The sequence below is a fragment of the Diorhabda sublineata genome, chromosome 2 (assembly GCF_026230105.1).
Source record: "Diorhabda sublineata isolate icDioSubl1.1 chromosome 2, icDioSubl1.1, whole genome shotgun sequence".
Lineage (NCBI taxonomy): Eukaryota > Metazoa > Arthropoda > Insecta > Coleoptera > Chrysomelidae > Diorhabda > Diorhabda sublineata.
In genome coordinates, this window is record NC_079475.1 from 1936364 (window position 1) to 1952011 (window position 15648).

At 34.9% G+C, this 15648-nt stretch overlaps 2 protein-coding genes across 2 annotated transcripts in view; one reads left to right on the forward strand and one right to left on the reverse strand.

The window, feature by feature from the left end:
- Window positions 1-15648, forward strand: part of LOC130452658 (N-alpha-acetyltransferase 16, NatA auxiliary subunit) — a 157470-nt gene that overhangs the window by 15997 nt on the left and 125825 nt on the right. The gene's annotated exons all lie outside the window — the stretch shown is intronic.
- LOC130452659 (uncharacterized) overlaps window positions 9057-15648 on the reverse strand; it is a 37039-nt gene continuing 30447 nt past the window's right edge. Inside the window, exons 2-4 of the mRNA XM_056792022.1 lie at window positions 14078-14250; window positions 13518-14015; window positions 9057-11542 (exon numbers count right to left, since the gene is read on the reverse strand). Coding sequence (XP_056648000.1) covers window positions 9464-11542; window positions 13518-14015; window positions 14078-14083 — 2583 coding nt within the window. The 5' untranslated portion in view covers window positions 14084-14250 and the 3' untranslated portion in view covers window positions 9057-9463. The remainder of the gene's footprint in view (window positions 11543-13517; window positions 14016-14077; window positions 14251-15648) is intronic.

Below are 15648 nucleotides of genomic sequence, written 5' to 3' on the forward strand. Positions count from 1 at the left end.
GTGTGACTACCACCATATCATCCGGATTTGAATCCAATTTAATTAAAGAATTATTTTTGACCTGCCATGCACTTGTCCCAATGTTAAATCGATAACTGGAAGCATTTTTTACCTGAATGGCTTTCATACACTTTATAGTAACTTTATGAAAGCTAGAAATGGTTTCCTTTGAAAAAAATTATTTTGAGGAAGAGTTAAAAGTCAGATGGTGGTAAATATGGTGATTTAGGTAGATATGATAAATCGAGAAAGTTTTTAGGGGCTAAAAATTTGAGATATGATCCTGATAATTTACATAACAGCTAGTCAATTTCTCAGGTATCACTTTCTTTGTAATTAGTTTCCTCAAACGTTCCAATACCTCTGGTACAGTCAATTTTTGCATATTTTTTATCGTTTATAAGTGGAAGGGCGTCCGACCGTTCTTCGTCCTTAGCTGACTCATTACCACTTTTGAATAGCTCGTATCATATTCGGAAATTAAGTCTATATTAAGTATATATATTGTTAATGAGGATTATTTTAATTTCAACGATGTTATGCAACTTTGCGATGATTTTTTTAAAGAATTTCTCCATTATCGTAGATGATATGATTATTGATTTAAATGATGAGGATAGCGATACTGAATCAGAACAGGAAAATGAAGATTGTAATCTATCCGGAATCGAAGAGCTGCCTGACAAAAACCAATCTGAGAATGTGTCAACAGTGCTAGGATTTTCTCCAGGGTAGTGGGAATCTCTTATCAAAAGAGCGAAGAAATTTGAGGACGATTTCATGACGAATGAACCCATAATAGACATTATCGTAGATGATGTGGTTATTGATTTAAATGATGAGGATAGCGACTCTGAATCAGAACAGGAAGATGAAGATTGTAATCTATACGGAATAGAAGAACTGCCTGACGAAAACCAATCTGAGAATGTGTCAACAGTACGAGAATAGTGTCAACTGTGCGAGAATTTTCTCCAGGGCAGTGGAAATCTCTTAGCAAAAGAGCGAAGAAATTTGAGGACGAATGAACCCATAATAGACATTATCGTAGGTGATGTGGTTATTGATTTAAATGATGAGGATAGCGACTCTGAATCAGAACAGGAAGATGAAGATTGTAATCTATACGGAATAGAAGAACTGCCTGACGAAAACCAATCTGAGAGTGTGTCAACAGTGCGAAAAAATCGTATTATAATCTATAGGCAGTAGTACTCAAAACATTCTTGAAAATAGTTAAATAATCATTAAATAATCATCAATTTAAAGATTGTCCATCTTTCCCAAATACTGATTATGCATAATTCCTTTAATTATATTCTACTTGCGAATGAATAAGGATATTGGAATTCCTATCCTCTACTTTTTTTTCGTTATCGTCGACCGATACCAAATTTGTTTCGACGTTGATTCGGGTACTGCATTCAATCAACTTCTCTCGATTCTACTTCCCGGTGAAAGGGCAAAGTCGGTCTTTGTCGCATTTCAGAGGCAAAGCTATGTTGGTCGGTCTGTACAAATTATGAAAGGAATAAGGAAATGGGATTGACGCTGATAAAATACTTAATACAAGAAGTTATGCAGAAGATCATCCTTTCCAGATGAAATCCTAAATTATTTTAACTCAGATTATAAAAAACTAAATTGTTTGTGGTTGGATATTATGGCTACGCCAGATGATTTTAAAGAATTTACCAAATACATACAAATTATTTTTTCATGATGATTTTCTATCAATAAAGACTGCTTATAGTTCTCGGACCCTCGAGCCATTTTTTAGATGTTGACCAAAAGCTGGAAATTTGTAAATCGCTTGTTTAGGTCTAGATCGACTCTTTTCTTTATCTTACAATTATTCATTTATTCTTTTAATTTTTCAATTTCATCATCTTTGGATGAAATATCTCGACAACTAGTTTCGACTAGAGCTTTCTTTTTATCTAAAAGATTTTTCAATTGCTGTTTTTTTAAATATTTATTCTTACTATCAACTAATTCTTTATCTTTTCCATTTTTTTAAAAATTTTTCTCCATAACGGCTTCTTTAATTCTTAACCGACTGAATCAGTCTATTCGATATTTCAATATTTTCAATGCTAACATTTCTTAATTTATCATAAATTAATCTTTGGGCGATGAGCGGGCCCTCGACCAATTTTTTTGATGATGATCAACAAGCTGGAAATTTGTAAATCGCTTGTTTAGGTCAAGACCGAAAACTTTTTCCTCGATTTTGCGCCTTTCGCCCCGTAGAGAGTGGTAAACATGTAATTTGGGCGAGTTACCAATAATTAATTACCAACTGATTGATATTTATTTCAAACGGGAGATTATTCAATATTAATGTCCCGAGTGCATGTCAAATGTCGATAATTTAATTTTCTCGAGTGCGCGAACCAAATGATGTTTATTAATCCTAGACGAAAATTTGGCACTAGTGCAAATTATCGATAATTTGCACTAGTGCAGTATTATCGCTGAAATTTGATCGTTGCTAAGTAAACATAAAATATTACAGCTTTTTGGTTGGCTTAAATTTTTCGAAGGAAATAGTCATTATTATTACCTCAAAGAAATTTGTCTGACAAAAATAATGCGCCATTTTCCCTGTTCGACAGGCTAATTATGTCAGTTTACCACGCTTATATTAATGGCTGAATTTTTGATAATTCGAAGGTTAATAAATTGAAAAAGCGAGTACTCATGTTGTTCGACGTACAGCATGCGCCATACAGGGAGTTCGACACTTGGAATCTGCGTTGGTAATCACTGATTACCAACAGGCTGATTTTTTTACTTCATAATGACATATGGAACCTATTAAGTTCATTGGCCGACAAAAATCATTGGACAATTAAAAAACACAATTGCTTTTCTGTCCAGTATAATGGACAAACTGTATCTTTATTTTTGGCTTTTTCTCTTGATCTACTTAATTTAAAACAGCTAAATGCGAACATATTCTTATTTTTAATAATAACTAAAACTAAAAATGATTTAATTGAGGATTTTTAGCTTTCTTAGCTCAGTTTTTGATTCAACGAATTCAGGGTTGACTTGTACAAAATTTTACTAATACAATTGTATAGAATTTTCTAAAATAAATTTTTTTCCAAGCTTTCAATACTAAAATACTCGTTCATTCAGCATAATCACACATTTTTCAAGTTTATCCAGCCAGCACAAAATATTTGTGAAAGATTTCAAAAGGAATAAGTGAAAGATCCCAGAAATATTTCATGATCTTTTTCGAAAATTCTTTAGAGATCTATCAATAGTTTTTTATTGTCTAAGCTTGAAATATTTCAAAAATAAAAACCCCACAAAAATTATCGCATCACACATTATTTTTTAAATATTTTAAATGTGTTGCTTGTTTTTCGAATTTTATTATTATTACCAATTAAAACACCAATAGATACGCATTTTGCAACATTTATTTTATATCAGTTTGATTTATCAAAACAGAAAATATCAAAAAAATTGTACAAAACATCTATATAAAAAAATGAACGGTGCTTAAAGTAAAACCAACCAATGAATTTATAATAGCGTTTGTTGCCGCCCCTCGCTCTAATTACAGATTCCGTTCGTCTTGGAAGGCTTCTAAACGGCTCTTAACGTATCCTTGCGGCATGTTTTCCCAGTTAAAGTTAAAAAGAACGTTTTGAATATCATCTAGTGTTCTTATTGTTGCTGAATTTGCCATCCTAGATGGTCCCAGACATGCTCTATTGGGTTAAGGACCGGGCTACGTGCAGGCCAATTCAGGGTGGGTATCTCGACCTCTTCTAAGTACTGCCGAACCACCCTAGCAGCGTGTGGATGAGCATAGGGCACTACATGGGGTTCTAGGATATTGGTTATGCACCTGTCAGCATTTAGTCTTCCATCATTCACTGGTACTAACTCCGTGCGACCTTCGAAAAAATTCCTCTCCATAGCTTGATAGAGCCACCACCAAATCTTTCAGTTTGACAAAAATTAACCTGATCGTGCTGTTCACCACGTCGCCTATATACTAGTACACGCCTATCTGATGAATACAGACAAAATCTCGATTCATCCGTGAATAAAATATTGGACCAATCTTGAAAATTCCAATTTGCGTGTTCTCGAGCAAATTCCAATCTTGCTACTCGATGTTCTCTGGTAAGACGTGGACCTCTAGCGAATAATAACTCTGGATATAGTGCTTAGCTGAACTCTAATTACCTCGGCGATGTATCTTTGACTGCGGTCATCTTGTATAAGCGCGATGATTCTAGTGGTTTCTTTAGTCGTCACATGTCTTGTTAAAGTTGAGGCACATCCATTATTAACAAAATAAATTTAAATTTTCACTATACAATAACACAATTTGCTTCGAAAGTTCTCGATCTCATTGCATTCACCAAGACAAATGATTTTTGCTTCCAAAGATATTTGTAAGAAATTGTGATATTTCTTTGCCCATGATAAGAGACCAGAAATATCTATTAAGTTGATACATATGCAGATTGTTCTAAAAAACTAAAATTAAGTCTTAAAAATATCCTAAAATACCAGTGATGCGATAACAGAGAAGTATTGTACTATTCTTCAATCCGTGTGTGCGAATACAGCTCGCCACGAAATTCCATGCGCATACTCATATTTGGAAGAGAAGAAGCAATCGAGAATTGAGAAAATTTCACCCTTATTTCATGTACCTTTCAGCTTCTTTAAAGTATATAGAACAGGAAAAAATTATCAAAAAAGAAAAAAAATCAAGAAAAAAATGAATTTATATGTTCTTTGTGTCGGACTACGTTTATGGCGCAATATTTCTGTCTGTCAAAGTAATATTCAGTTAGAAAATATGTTTTTCTTATAAACTCTCCTGTTGTCCGACGGTTGGTAATCGGTGATTACCAACGCAGATTCCAAGTGCCGGACTCCCTTTATGGCGCGCGCTATACGTCGGACACGCTTTTTTAATTTCTTAACCTTCGAATTCTCAAAAAATCAGCCAATAATATAAGCCTGGTAAACTGACATAATTAGCCTGTCAGACAGGGGAAATAGTGCATTATTTTTGTCGAACAAATAAGGTAATAATAATGAATAATCTCCTGTTTGAAATAAATATTAATTATTGGTAACTCAAATTACATGTTTACCACCCTCTACGGGGCGAATGGCGTAATATCAAGGAAAAAGTTGTCGGTCTTGATCTAAATAAGCGATTTACAAATTTCCAGCTTATTGGTCATCATCAAAAAAATGAGTCGAGGGCCCGAGGACTATTAATTGAAAAGAAGATTCGCTAATCGCCCAAAGATTAATTTATGATAAATTAAGAAATGTTGGCATTGAGTCGGTTAAGAATTCAAGAGAAATTGAAAAAAAAATTAAAAAAGATGAAGAATTAGATGATAGTAAGAATAAATATTTAAAGAAACAGCAATTTAAATATCTTTTATATAAAAAGAAAGCTCTAGTCGAAACTAGTCGTCGAGATATTTTATCCAAAGATGATGAAATTGAAAAATTAAAGGATAAACGAATAATTATAAAATAAAGAAGAGAGTATATTTGTATTACATATGCTGTTTAGTTTTTTTGCTCTAAAAGTGTTAATTTTTCATATTTATTCAATAAATATAAATAAAATAAAAGTGTTATAATCGTATATATAATCGAATATTTTTAAATTTAGTCAGGGAATTTTAAAATTAGATCTCTGGAAAAGTCAGGAAATTTTATTTTAAAAATTCTGTGGTCACCATGACTATACAAGGAGTACCCTAAAGTAACCGGAATACCATTACCATGGGTGGAGCTTTTGTAGTACTGATTTCTGCCGCTAGTTCGATGCCGCGCGGGCCGTTGACCTGCCACGCTCTGTTCGTCACTAGTGACCGTTTTTGCTAGTGCCGTTTCACTGCTGCTTCGTTTTTTTATGATAGCAAATTTAAGTGAACAACGTGCCGCTGTGAAATTTTGTTTTCCACTCGGTAAAAACGCTGCCGAAACTGTTTTAATGTTGAAAACTGCTTACAAAGATGATGCTGTGGAGAAAATTCAAGTGTATGACTGATTTTCGCGATTTAAAAATGGCGACATGTCGATTGATGACAAACCTCCCTCTGGACGTCCATCAACTGCCCGAATCGATGAAAATGTTCAAAGAATTCAAGAGCTTGTGCGCACAGACAATTGATCAATTGTCTGAAATCAGTAGAATATCTTGGAACTCGGTTCAGCAAACAGGTGACTGGTTCTTCCACCATGACAACGCACCTGCAGTCATCACTGTTAGCTAGTTTTTGGTTCAAAATAAGATGGTTCCGCTGCCCCTCGCACCTTTTTCGCCTGATCTGGATCCGTGCGACTTTTTATTTCTTCCACGCATGAAAAGGGGCATAAAAGGACGGCGTTTTGAAAACATTGAAGACATTAAGAAAAAAATGAGACAGGAGCTTGCAGCCATCTCTAAAGATGAGTTCAAACAATGTTTCGAACAGTGAAAGCACCGCTGGGACAAATGTATTACTTGTAATGGAGAGTATTATGAAGGGGATAAGGTTGTTTTGTAAATATATAGCATTTAAAAAATAATTCCAGTTATTTTTGGGTACTCCCTCGTATAATCAAAAGTTCAGTTGGATATCGCGTTCATAACAGTAGAAAAAACCTGCGTCTTCAACTACACTCCTGAAATGTAAAAAAAAACAGCCAACATGGATTACACAAACGGATTCGAAAAGGTTTCATCGGCTGGAAAAGTTCGTTCAATCGTTTTTTATCACGGGATTGATTCCTTCGAAAATTTTCCAAAAGTTAAACTTCACAAATTTAATCTCGAATCTTGTATACAGTGCTTTGTGGCTGAAAGGATATATTTGCGAGGAGTAAATAAACTTATCGATATACTGTAGGATTTTAAGAAAACTACGACGTCGCACATAGGGGTATTTCAATTATCTATCTGGCCAAAAATAATTGTGTGGTTTTTGGGGTTTAGAATGACGAAAATAAAACATGCAAATTATACTGTACAAACTGTATTATTACTTACTCAAAAAAAAATAAAATAAAAGCAAAAATTAAAAAACAATTATTTTTACAATATTATAATCAATTTATCTTATCCTCGTTTTCTTATTGAAGTGATTCTGATAGGTTTTTCGGTGTGACAGGCAGAAGTATGTTCAATGTTTCAGGTAGAAACGAAGACAAATTTCTATTTTTTTATATAATTCTTGATGGACAGAGAAAAGGATCTGAACTCAAAAGAAGCCTGTTCAGACCATCTCTATTAAAGGATTCTCTGGAGAATTTTCTTGAGTAATCCTGTCTGCATGTTCTAAAATGTTTGTTACGTCCTTCTGCCGCTTCCTCAGACAATTGCCCTATTGGTACCAATGCATTTTTTATTATGTCTGTTCCGTGCACTAGTACTTTGAGCAGTGTGGGTATTATGCTTGCTGGGATCCGTCACAGCCCCATTATATATCAACTTTAAAGTGTTCCACTCTAAATCTTTTAATCTTAATAAGACCTCTTCCAAGAATTCCGATAAGCGCCGAACGGTAATATATATTAAAGGTTGTAGCTGGGTTTCAGCGTAGGTGCTTGTTATCGTGAACGTTTCTGGGCGAGAATAATACTGTTTTTTTTGCTTCTTGTATTAAGCTATAACTATATTGAGCTATTAAGCTTCATATTGTCCTCGAGTTAAATCTGCATCTATAAACATTGTTAATGCTTGCATGGGGTTTATACGCGAAGGATTTCTACATTTAGATATATCGTAACCCTTTTTATATTTTGTTGCACAGGTCGGAGAGCTCGTAATATCTTTGAGTACGTTTGAAACATTACGTTTTCCCGATTAACACAATTCAACTTGAGCTGTGTGAAGTATTACACCGTCTTCTAAATTAGAACGGAACTCTTCCGTTTTTTTTTATTTACTTTCGCTGGCTTCGCCAAACGATTTTCGAGGGTGACCTAGACGGTGTAGTGTTGAGACTGGAATCTCAAATGAACCTTCCAGCCAAAGATGATTGTTTTTGTCTTCCTTTTTATGGGCTTTACCCCATTTTTTTTAAACTCAGGTTTAAAATGTGCAAAATCCTTTTTAAATTTATTTAATTAGTTTTCAGTAAGGTCATCACGATTGAACGGATAATCTCTTAAGGAACTTAAGTTTCCGTCCAAATTGCGTAAATTTTCATTTTTCATAACATCCAATATTTATTTACGAATCACTATCTTCACTCCAAAGGTACCCGCTGTGCCTGGAATAAACAGAGATTGTTTTTTTAGACACGAATACTTTTTACGCAAATATAACTTTTTTGACCGTTAAATTCAAAGTGCTACGGGTTAGCGCATCCGCGCTTTTCCGTGGCTAATTCTTTTACTATCTAAGTGGTTAAAGTTATCATACAAATTACAAAAATTTCTGTATCTACCCAGATACTACAACAAATATTATTTTAAACAAAAGTTTCTATGAAAAAATAGCACTATTTTAGACATCATTTCTCGATTGCCAAAAGTATATGAAAAGAAAAACAAATTTGATTTTTATATTAGATTTAGGTTGTTACATACCTGTTTTCTCCGAATAAATTGTTATTTTGCACTAGGCAAACACAGAAAACTTCAGTTTAATTAACAAACTTAACGCTTCTTTGGAATGTCCCTTAACCACAGGTATTCATTGTAGAAGCTTTCTTTTAACTTTATTATTTTGACTTTTGACCGCGTAGATAATTAAAATACCTATATGTCGTTTTGTACCCAAAGGCGTAGTATTTTGATCAATGCATCATTATACCTCAAGATAATGCTTGTCCCTATGCGACTAATCGAAGATAAAGTATTCGAAGCTTGATCCCCACTGTCCCTATCTAGCGCCAAGTGACAATGCCATATGTTCCTTCATTTGAAGAAACACACAACGACGATGATGTTATCGACGAAGTTGTTGTCAAGACAGGCGGAAAAATTATTTGATAATGAGAATCAAAAGAAAAAATGTCTTAACTTTAATGAAAATTTGTTAAAAAATATATTGAAGTACAGGCTTTCAAGTAAAAATAAAATAAAATTACTATCTACTCGATTTTTAATTTTTAAAATGCACTCAAAAAACATTCCTCGTTTATTGTTTTATACAAATAAGAAGTTTTTTTAAACATTGTTTTAACCATAAAATATTTCTTCGAAAGTTTCTTAAATAATTTTTAGTTCAATATCATTTGGACAAGATTACAGTAACACATTGATAAATATTTTCCCATTATAATAAATTATTTCCGTTTTTTTTTTCGTCAAAATTGTACCCAAGTAATATTGAACGGCCAATCTTATAAAATCCTTCAGTTTTTATCGCTTATCACCAAAACATGATCACAGACCAGTTAGAATAGGCACTAATTAGTTTGAAAAAATAAATCAGTTCAGCTGTGTCCCAAATACAATTAATTCATCTTTGTACGTCTAAAGTCTTGTCGTTTCTTCTTCGCCTGGCTTTCGAGAAGTAGAAACCGGCGCCTTGGTCTTTTCTTTGAGCCAATTGAGGTGTGAGAAAGTAAAAATGTGCTCCGTCGTCTCCTGGTAACTCATAAGAAATAAAAGATCCGTCCCGGGGTTCACTGGAAGGTACTTCTATGGCTTTGATTATCTGAGAGTTACCTTTTTGAGGATTCCTCGATGAGTATCTCTCCATGCTTGGATACCTCGGGGTATTGTCAATGGGTAGGATTTCAGCGTCCGGATTGATGGTAGGTCTTGGATGAATGTAGTTCACCAGCGTGTCTCCTTCTAAAGATACGGGTTTTTGTTGGTAATTTGGATTTGGTTCTACGCGGGGAATTGGTGTTGTACTTGTCGGCAACTTCCTACCAAACATTGTAAAGTACGTTTTAGTTCTATCGTCAAAATAATTCACTTCAGGTTTAGTGTAATAGTTTTGGTATACCGGATTAGGTGTCACCTCGAACGAATATTCCGATACTGGTTTAGATGTTGCCATATCATTGACGTATCGCGTAACTTCTTGTTTACGAGTTGTACTAGGATAATACGGCCGCTGGGTGGTATGCTGGTACAAAACATTTTCTTGATATTTGGGTGTTATTATTTCTATAGCTTGCTGAATTTCTACTGTATATTCTGCTGGTATACGTTGGAATTGATTTTCTTTGTGTATTTGAGCTGATGGATAATTGGCAGCTTGGAAACTGAATTGATACACCGGCTTAGGTTCTGATCGAAAGGTACTAGTAGTAGAAGGAGTAGTATAATAATTCTGTATCTGATTTTTCAATTTACTTATGTGAACGTTAAAAGTATCTCGATTCACGGGTTGCTGAATGAATCGAAATCTTGGTTTTTGCGTGTTGTAAGGTTTCGCTGTAACATACACATATTGAGGTCTTCTTTGTCTCGACGCAAGAGGTTTCGGTCTAACATAATAGGGTTCATTGTTTTCTTTGAATGTGTTAATTTTACGAGAGTTTTCGTCTTCATTTTCGTTGTAAAAATAATATTGTCGAGGTCGAGCGGTAGTTTTATATTTTCTACTTCTACTAAAGTTTTCTTCGTCCTTGCTTTCTTTCGATTGGTATCTCGAAGGCGTTGTCGTAGTGACGCTTATTTTTTCTGTTTCTGGTGGACCATAATTTTTGAATGGTTTATTATTGGGTATTTCGTTTTCGTACGTAAATAATCTATGGGGTGGAGGATTTATCGGTCTTAGAATTGTTACACCATTCTTTTTCCCTTGCGTTATTTGGTGTCTAGATTTTTGAGGTGCGGCGTATACTTCTGGCACGATAGTTACCGATTTTATAGGAGGACGTGCAGTAGTCATTTTCCTAACTTCGCTGAGGTACTGGTGATTTTTTATCGGATAGATTTTAACTGTTTTTGGAGACGAAGTAGTTTTTTTCGTTGTGGATTTTGAAATTGTTATTGTGACTTGAGTTGTCGTTGGCTTTCTGTATCGCTGAGGTTTTCTTGTAGGAGAACTAGTTGAGGGAGTGTCTTCTAAGGGCGCGAAGAAATTTGGAGGAGGAGGTAATATAATCCCTGGTACCAACGGTCCGGGAGGAACGTTGGATGTATTATCTTTTGGATAATAAAAACTGTAAGGCGGAGGATAATAAATTGAAGGGTCGTCGTAATCTATGTAATCTGTTTGATTTCCTGGTGGTGGTAATATTACGGATCCTGGAGGTAAATAATTCAAAGAAGGCGGCAAGGTTCCGTTCAAGTTGAATGGGGGTAACGGCAACCCCCCTGGATACTCCCCCTGTGAAGGGTTGCTAGATATTGGCAACGTAGCTGACCAGGGAGTAGAGTTGGCCTTATTGGTATTGTGAGGTTCGTAGAACGACCGAGGTGAGGGATATCCTTCGGGTGGTGGAATAGCATTGAGGGCATTTTCGTACGTTCCATTAATCGTTCTCGAAGAGTTTGTGCCCAGGATTTGGAGCGGCCCGTTTTCAAAGAGCTGGACAGGAAAGGGCGGCGGTACCTTTGGATTTTTCGGTATTTTCACCTGTGAAACAAAAAAGAATATTTCAAACACACAAACGCTTCATTTGGAATTATTAATGGACACTCTACTTCATGGTGTTGAGAGCTGGACTTTAGAGGTGTCCAGCATGCGTAACTTGCAAGCTTTTGAATTGTGGCTCTTTAGACGGATCCTTAAAATATCATCGGGTGACCAACGACGAGGTGATAAGACGAATGAACAGAGAACGAGAACTATTAACAATTGCAAAGAGAAGGAAAGCTTCCTACTTTGGCCACATCAGAAATCAAAAATATCCCTGAACACTGATCATGGAAGGGAAGATAGAAGGCAGGCGCGGCCTGGGTAGAAAAAGATTTTCATGGTTGAATAACCTTCGAGATTGGTTACATGTATGTGATGCCGTAAATCTAATACGCATGACTGAAGATCGTGAGGAATTCCAAAGGATGTTCGCCAACCTTCATTAGAATGAAGCAGGTGTTGAAAGAAGAAGAAGAATGGACAACATTTTTGACAAAATAATGAGGAAAGTTTGGAAAAGAGAGAAATCAAACTTGATATATGAAACTTTTCTAACCACAGTAGTAAAACAAGGTGGTGGATTGGATCCATCGCTTCTAAACATATTTATAGATGATATATTGAATACCTCCTCAACCAAAGAAGATAAAAGAAGTTACAGGCAGTGAAAATATCTAAGATCTACAGAAAAACTTGACATCTGGAATAATACACCAAAGAAATTCGGTATAACGACCAGAGGATTAACTGCTGGATTGATAAGAAATAAATCTCATAAAAGACAAACAAAAATGTTTATGTAGCAATTTTTAGATCGATTTTGACTTGAAGCTGCGAAATGTGGACTTGATAGACAATGGAGTGCATTGCAAGCTGAAGAGATGAAATATGGATAGAATTCATCGAGCTATGACAGTTAAGTTGGTGGGGCAAGATTCAAGACTAGTGAAGAGCATATGGGACGCATAAATAAGAAAAAATCAAAAAAGGGGACGACCTAAAGCGACTTCACTTTATATTGGAACAAGTTGAAGCAATTTTTAAAATGAAATTAAGCTGGTAGAATTCTCAGAATTGATCAAAGAACTGGATAAAATCTGATTTCAAGCATTATACAGACCGAAAGCTAAGATCTATAACCTGCGTTTTAGATAATAACATCATGAACTTATAAATGAAGATTTGGAACTTGAAAGTTCGTAGGCATAAGAACAATTTTTTCAGTACGATTTGTCTTTAGCATCAAAATAGCCATCAGTTTCGACAATCTCTTCATCGTTGCAAAATTTCTGTCCAGCTAGCATCTTCTTGAAAACAGGAAAAAGTCTTTGGAGTCTGATCTGAAAAATTCGGTGGACGTGGATGTTATTCGAAGCCTAATTTACCATCATTTTCATTAGTTTGTGAACCGGTGCATTTCTTTGATGAACCAGTACTTTCTTCTTCAAATCGCCCTTAAAACGCTCCATTAACGTTATGATTTTCCCCTTTTTAAGATTGTCGATGAATACCCATTCCAAAATTTCAATGCCATAACCTTGCCAACCACATTTTTTCCCTCTTTGGAGTCTGTTCATCGTGCGGTCCACTAGGCTGATTGGTGTGGACTGGAGTCTGTAGTGGAATGATAGAGCCACGTTCTTTCCATTGTCACACAAAAATTTCAGCTTCAAACATTGCTTGGAGTTAAAATCGTATTTGGTGTGCTCATTTAGCCTCATTTAAATTTAACAAAGAGTTCCTCAATGGTTGATTTTCCTGTGGCAAAGTCCGAATAATGTTTATCAAGCCAAGAATTAGGTTTAATTGTCTTTTTTGTCTAAGAGAAATAATTTATTCTCCGCAACAGATGAAAGCTTACGAACTTTTCAGCCCACCTAATGAAGTGAGTTTAGCAATTTAAAAAAATATTTTTGGCACCAGATGACTCAAAATCGATTATTTTACATTTATATCTGTTAAAATTACGAACCTGGTGTAAGGGAGCTTTGTAATTGTCTAAAGGTGCCCAAGGTGATTCGCCTGTGTCTTTTCGATCATCGTAAGGTGGAAATACTCCACCTCTCAATACCAAGAGATGATTTTCCGCCAACCAAATATCGTTTTTATCCAAACCCCCTAGATTTTTAATATCGTCATTCGGTACCTCATGATTAATATCGTAACTCAATATTCCCAATTTTTTTGGAGGCTTACTAAATATCTCTTTTTGTATTAGAGCATATTTTCCGTCGGCTATTTGTTGAGATAACGTTTTGGGTTTATCATCATCCGCAGTTTTGTTTTTTGTTTTTTTATTAATTTTATCACCTGTCGCTTCGATTTTCATATACTCGGAATCGCCGGAGTCATCATCTGCAGTTTGTAAATGATTGTTGACGATGGGGTCTTTCGGTTTCAATTTTCGTTGATTCAAAGCCAAAGTTACCGTTGCAAACATCAGAATTGAAAGGAAACGGAATCGGCTCATCTAGAAAATAGAGAAATTCGATTCAATGTTATGATTAGGTTATATTTTATATGCGAGGATACCTTCATAACTGTTTCCGTACAGTTCTTCCCGCTACACTCTATTCCAAAGGACACCGGCTTGATGACAAAGAGACTTTGAAAGATATCACTCAAAAGATTATTAAGAATTATGCCAGGATATGAAATTAGGCTCGAACTTCAAAATTTCGAACATTGCATGGTGTTTCTCCCACCTGAAAAATATTTTTTATGTAGTGAAAAAGTTCCTTATGTAAAATTATGTAGAATTTATTGATATACGAGGTATGATGGAAAAATGTAGTATTTTTAAGGCAATAATTCCCAACTATTTTAATTGGTATGTCTTATACGGGGTAGGCAACTAAAAACGTCCGTTAATAATGGGAAAAAATTATTATAAAAGTTGTCCCGAGAAACACTTGGAAATTATTTTCTTTTTCAGAATTTCAAGTCTATTACTAGGGGGCTGATTTGTTAGTAGCACTTTATATAGAATAATCGAATTCTTCGATAAATTCTGCGCAATATTCATTCTACAAGGTTTAATTTATCTCTTCAAATGCAATACAAAGTACAATAAAAAGTAAAAGTAAACAAATTCATAACCTCAAATTTTATCTAATATTTTGTACCTAGTTTAATAATGAAAATAACGAAGTTTTACGAAAGTCAGTCGATCTGTTAAGTCAAAATGTAACTAGATCGCAACTTCCACGCAATAAAAATGGCACCAAACCGATGATGTTGCAAGTTCGAGATCTTGCTTGAAACAATCAGATGAATTTCATATGCGCATGCTTTTGATTAAGAAATATTGCGCCTTGCATTGCATTGCATCATGTCAAGTAGCCTTTAGTAGTTCTATGAATGTTAGAGGGCGTTCTTCCAATTATTGAAGATAATATTGTGTTTTCTCTTGACAAATCTGATTAGAAGATAGATGGATAGATAGATAGATATCTTGAGAAATATGTAAACGACGAGATTTTTTTTTTCAAACGTCTATTAGGTTAGTTCGAAAAATAATTTCAGTTGATAATATAGTGTTTTATCAAAATTGGACTTAAAATGATGGTATAGTAAATTACCATGTTGTCACAACTCTTCTTCTGTGATATCGCCTGTTTGGGACTGCTGCGCATACAGTTGCGTTTCTTAAATATTTAATATAAACCCCAGATATGTCAAACGCTTCTCAATTCGTAAGAATTCTAATAACTGCATTAACTAACTAATAACTTAACACAAGGTTTTCTACTGTATCCTTTTGTCAATCTTAACATCCCCAATGGCTCGCAATTGCAAGGAGAGGCTGTAATCACTGACTAGTTTCGACGTTATTACGTCTTATCAGAGCAGTTTAACATTCCTAATTGGGGTTTGAGACCCGAACTGAAGACAACGTCAAAGATCGTCGCATTTGGTAGTTAAACATTTCCCAGCGAACGCTAATTAGCGCCATTCTCATTTCCAACTGTGAACCATTGGTCAGGTAGAAATCTAGCGTAGTCCCCGATAATATAAATTTCGATGGTAAATGAGGTGTGCAAAATGTATCAAAATGAAGAATTTCTACTATTCACCTCTGAAATAATTTCGAAAATGTTTTC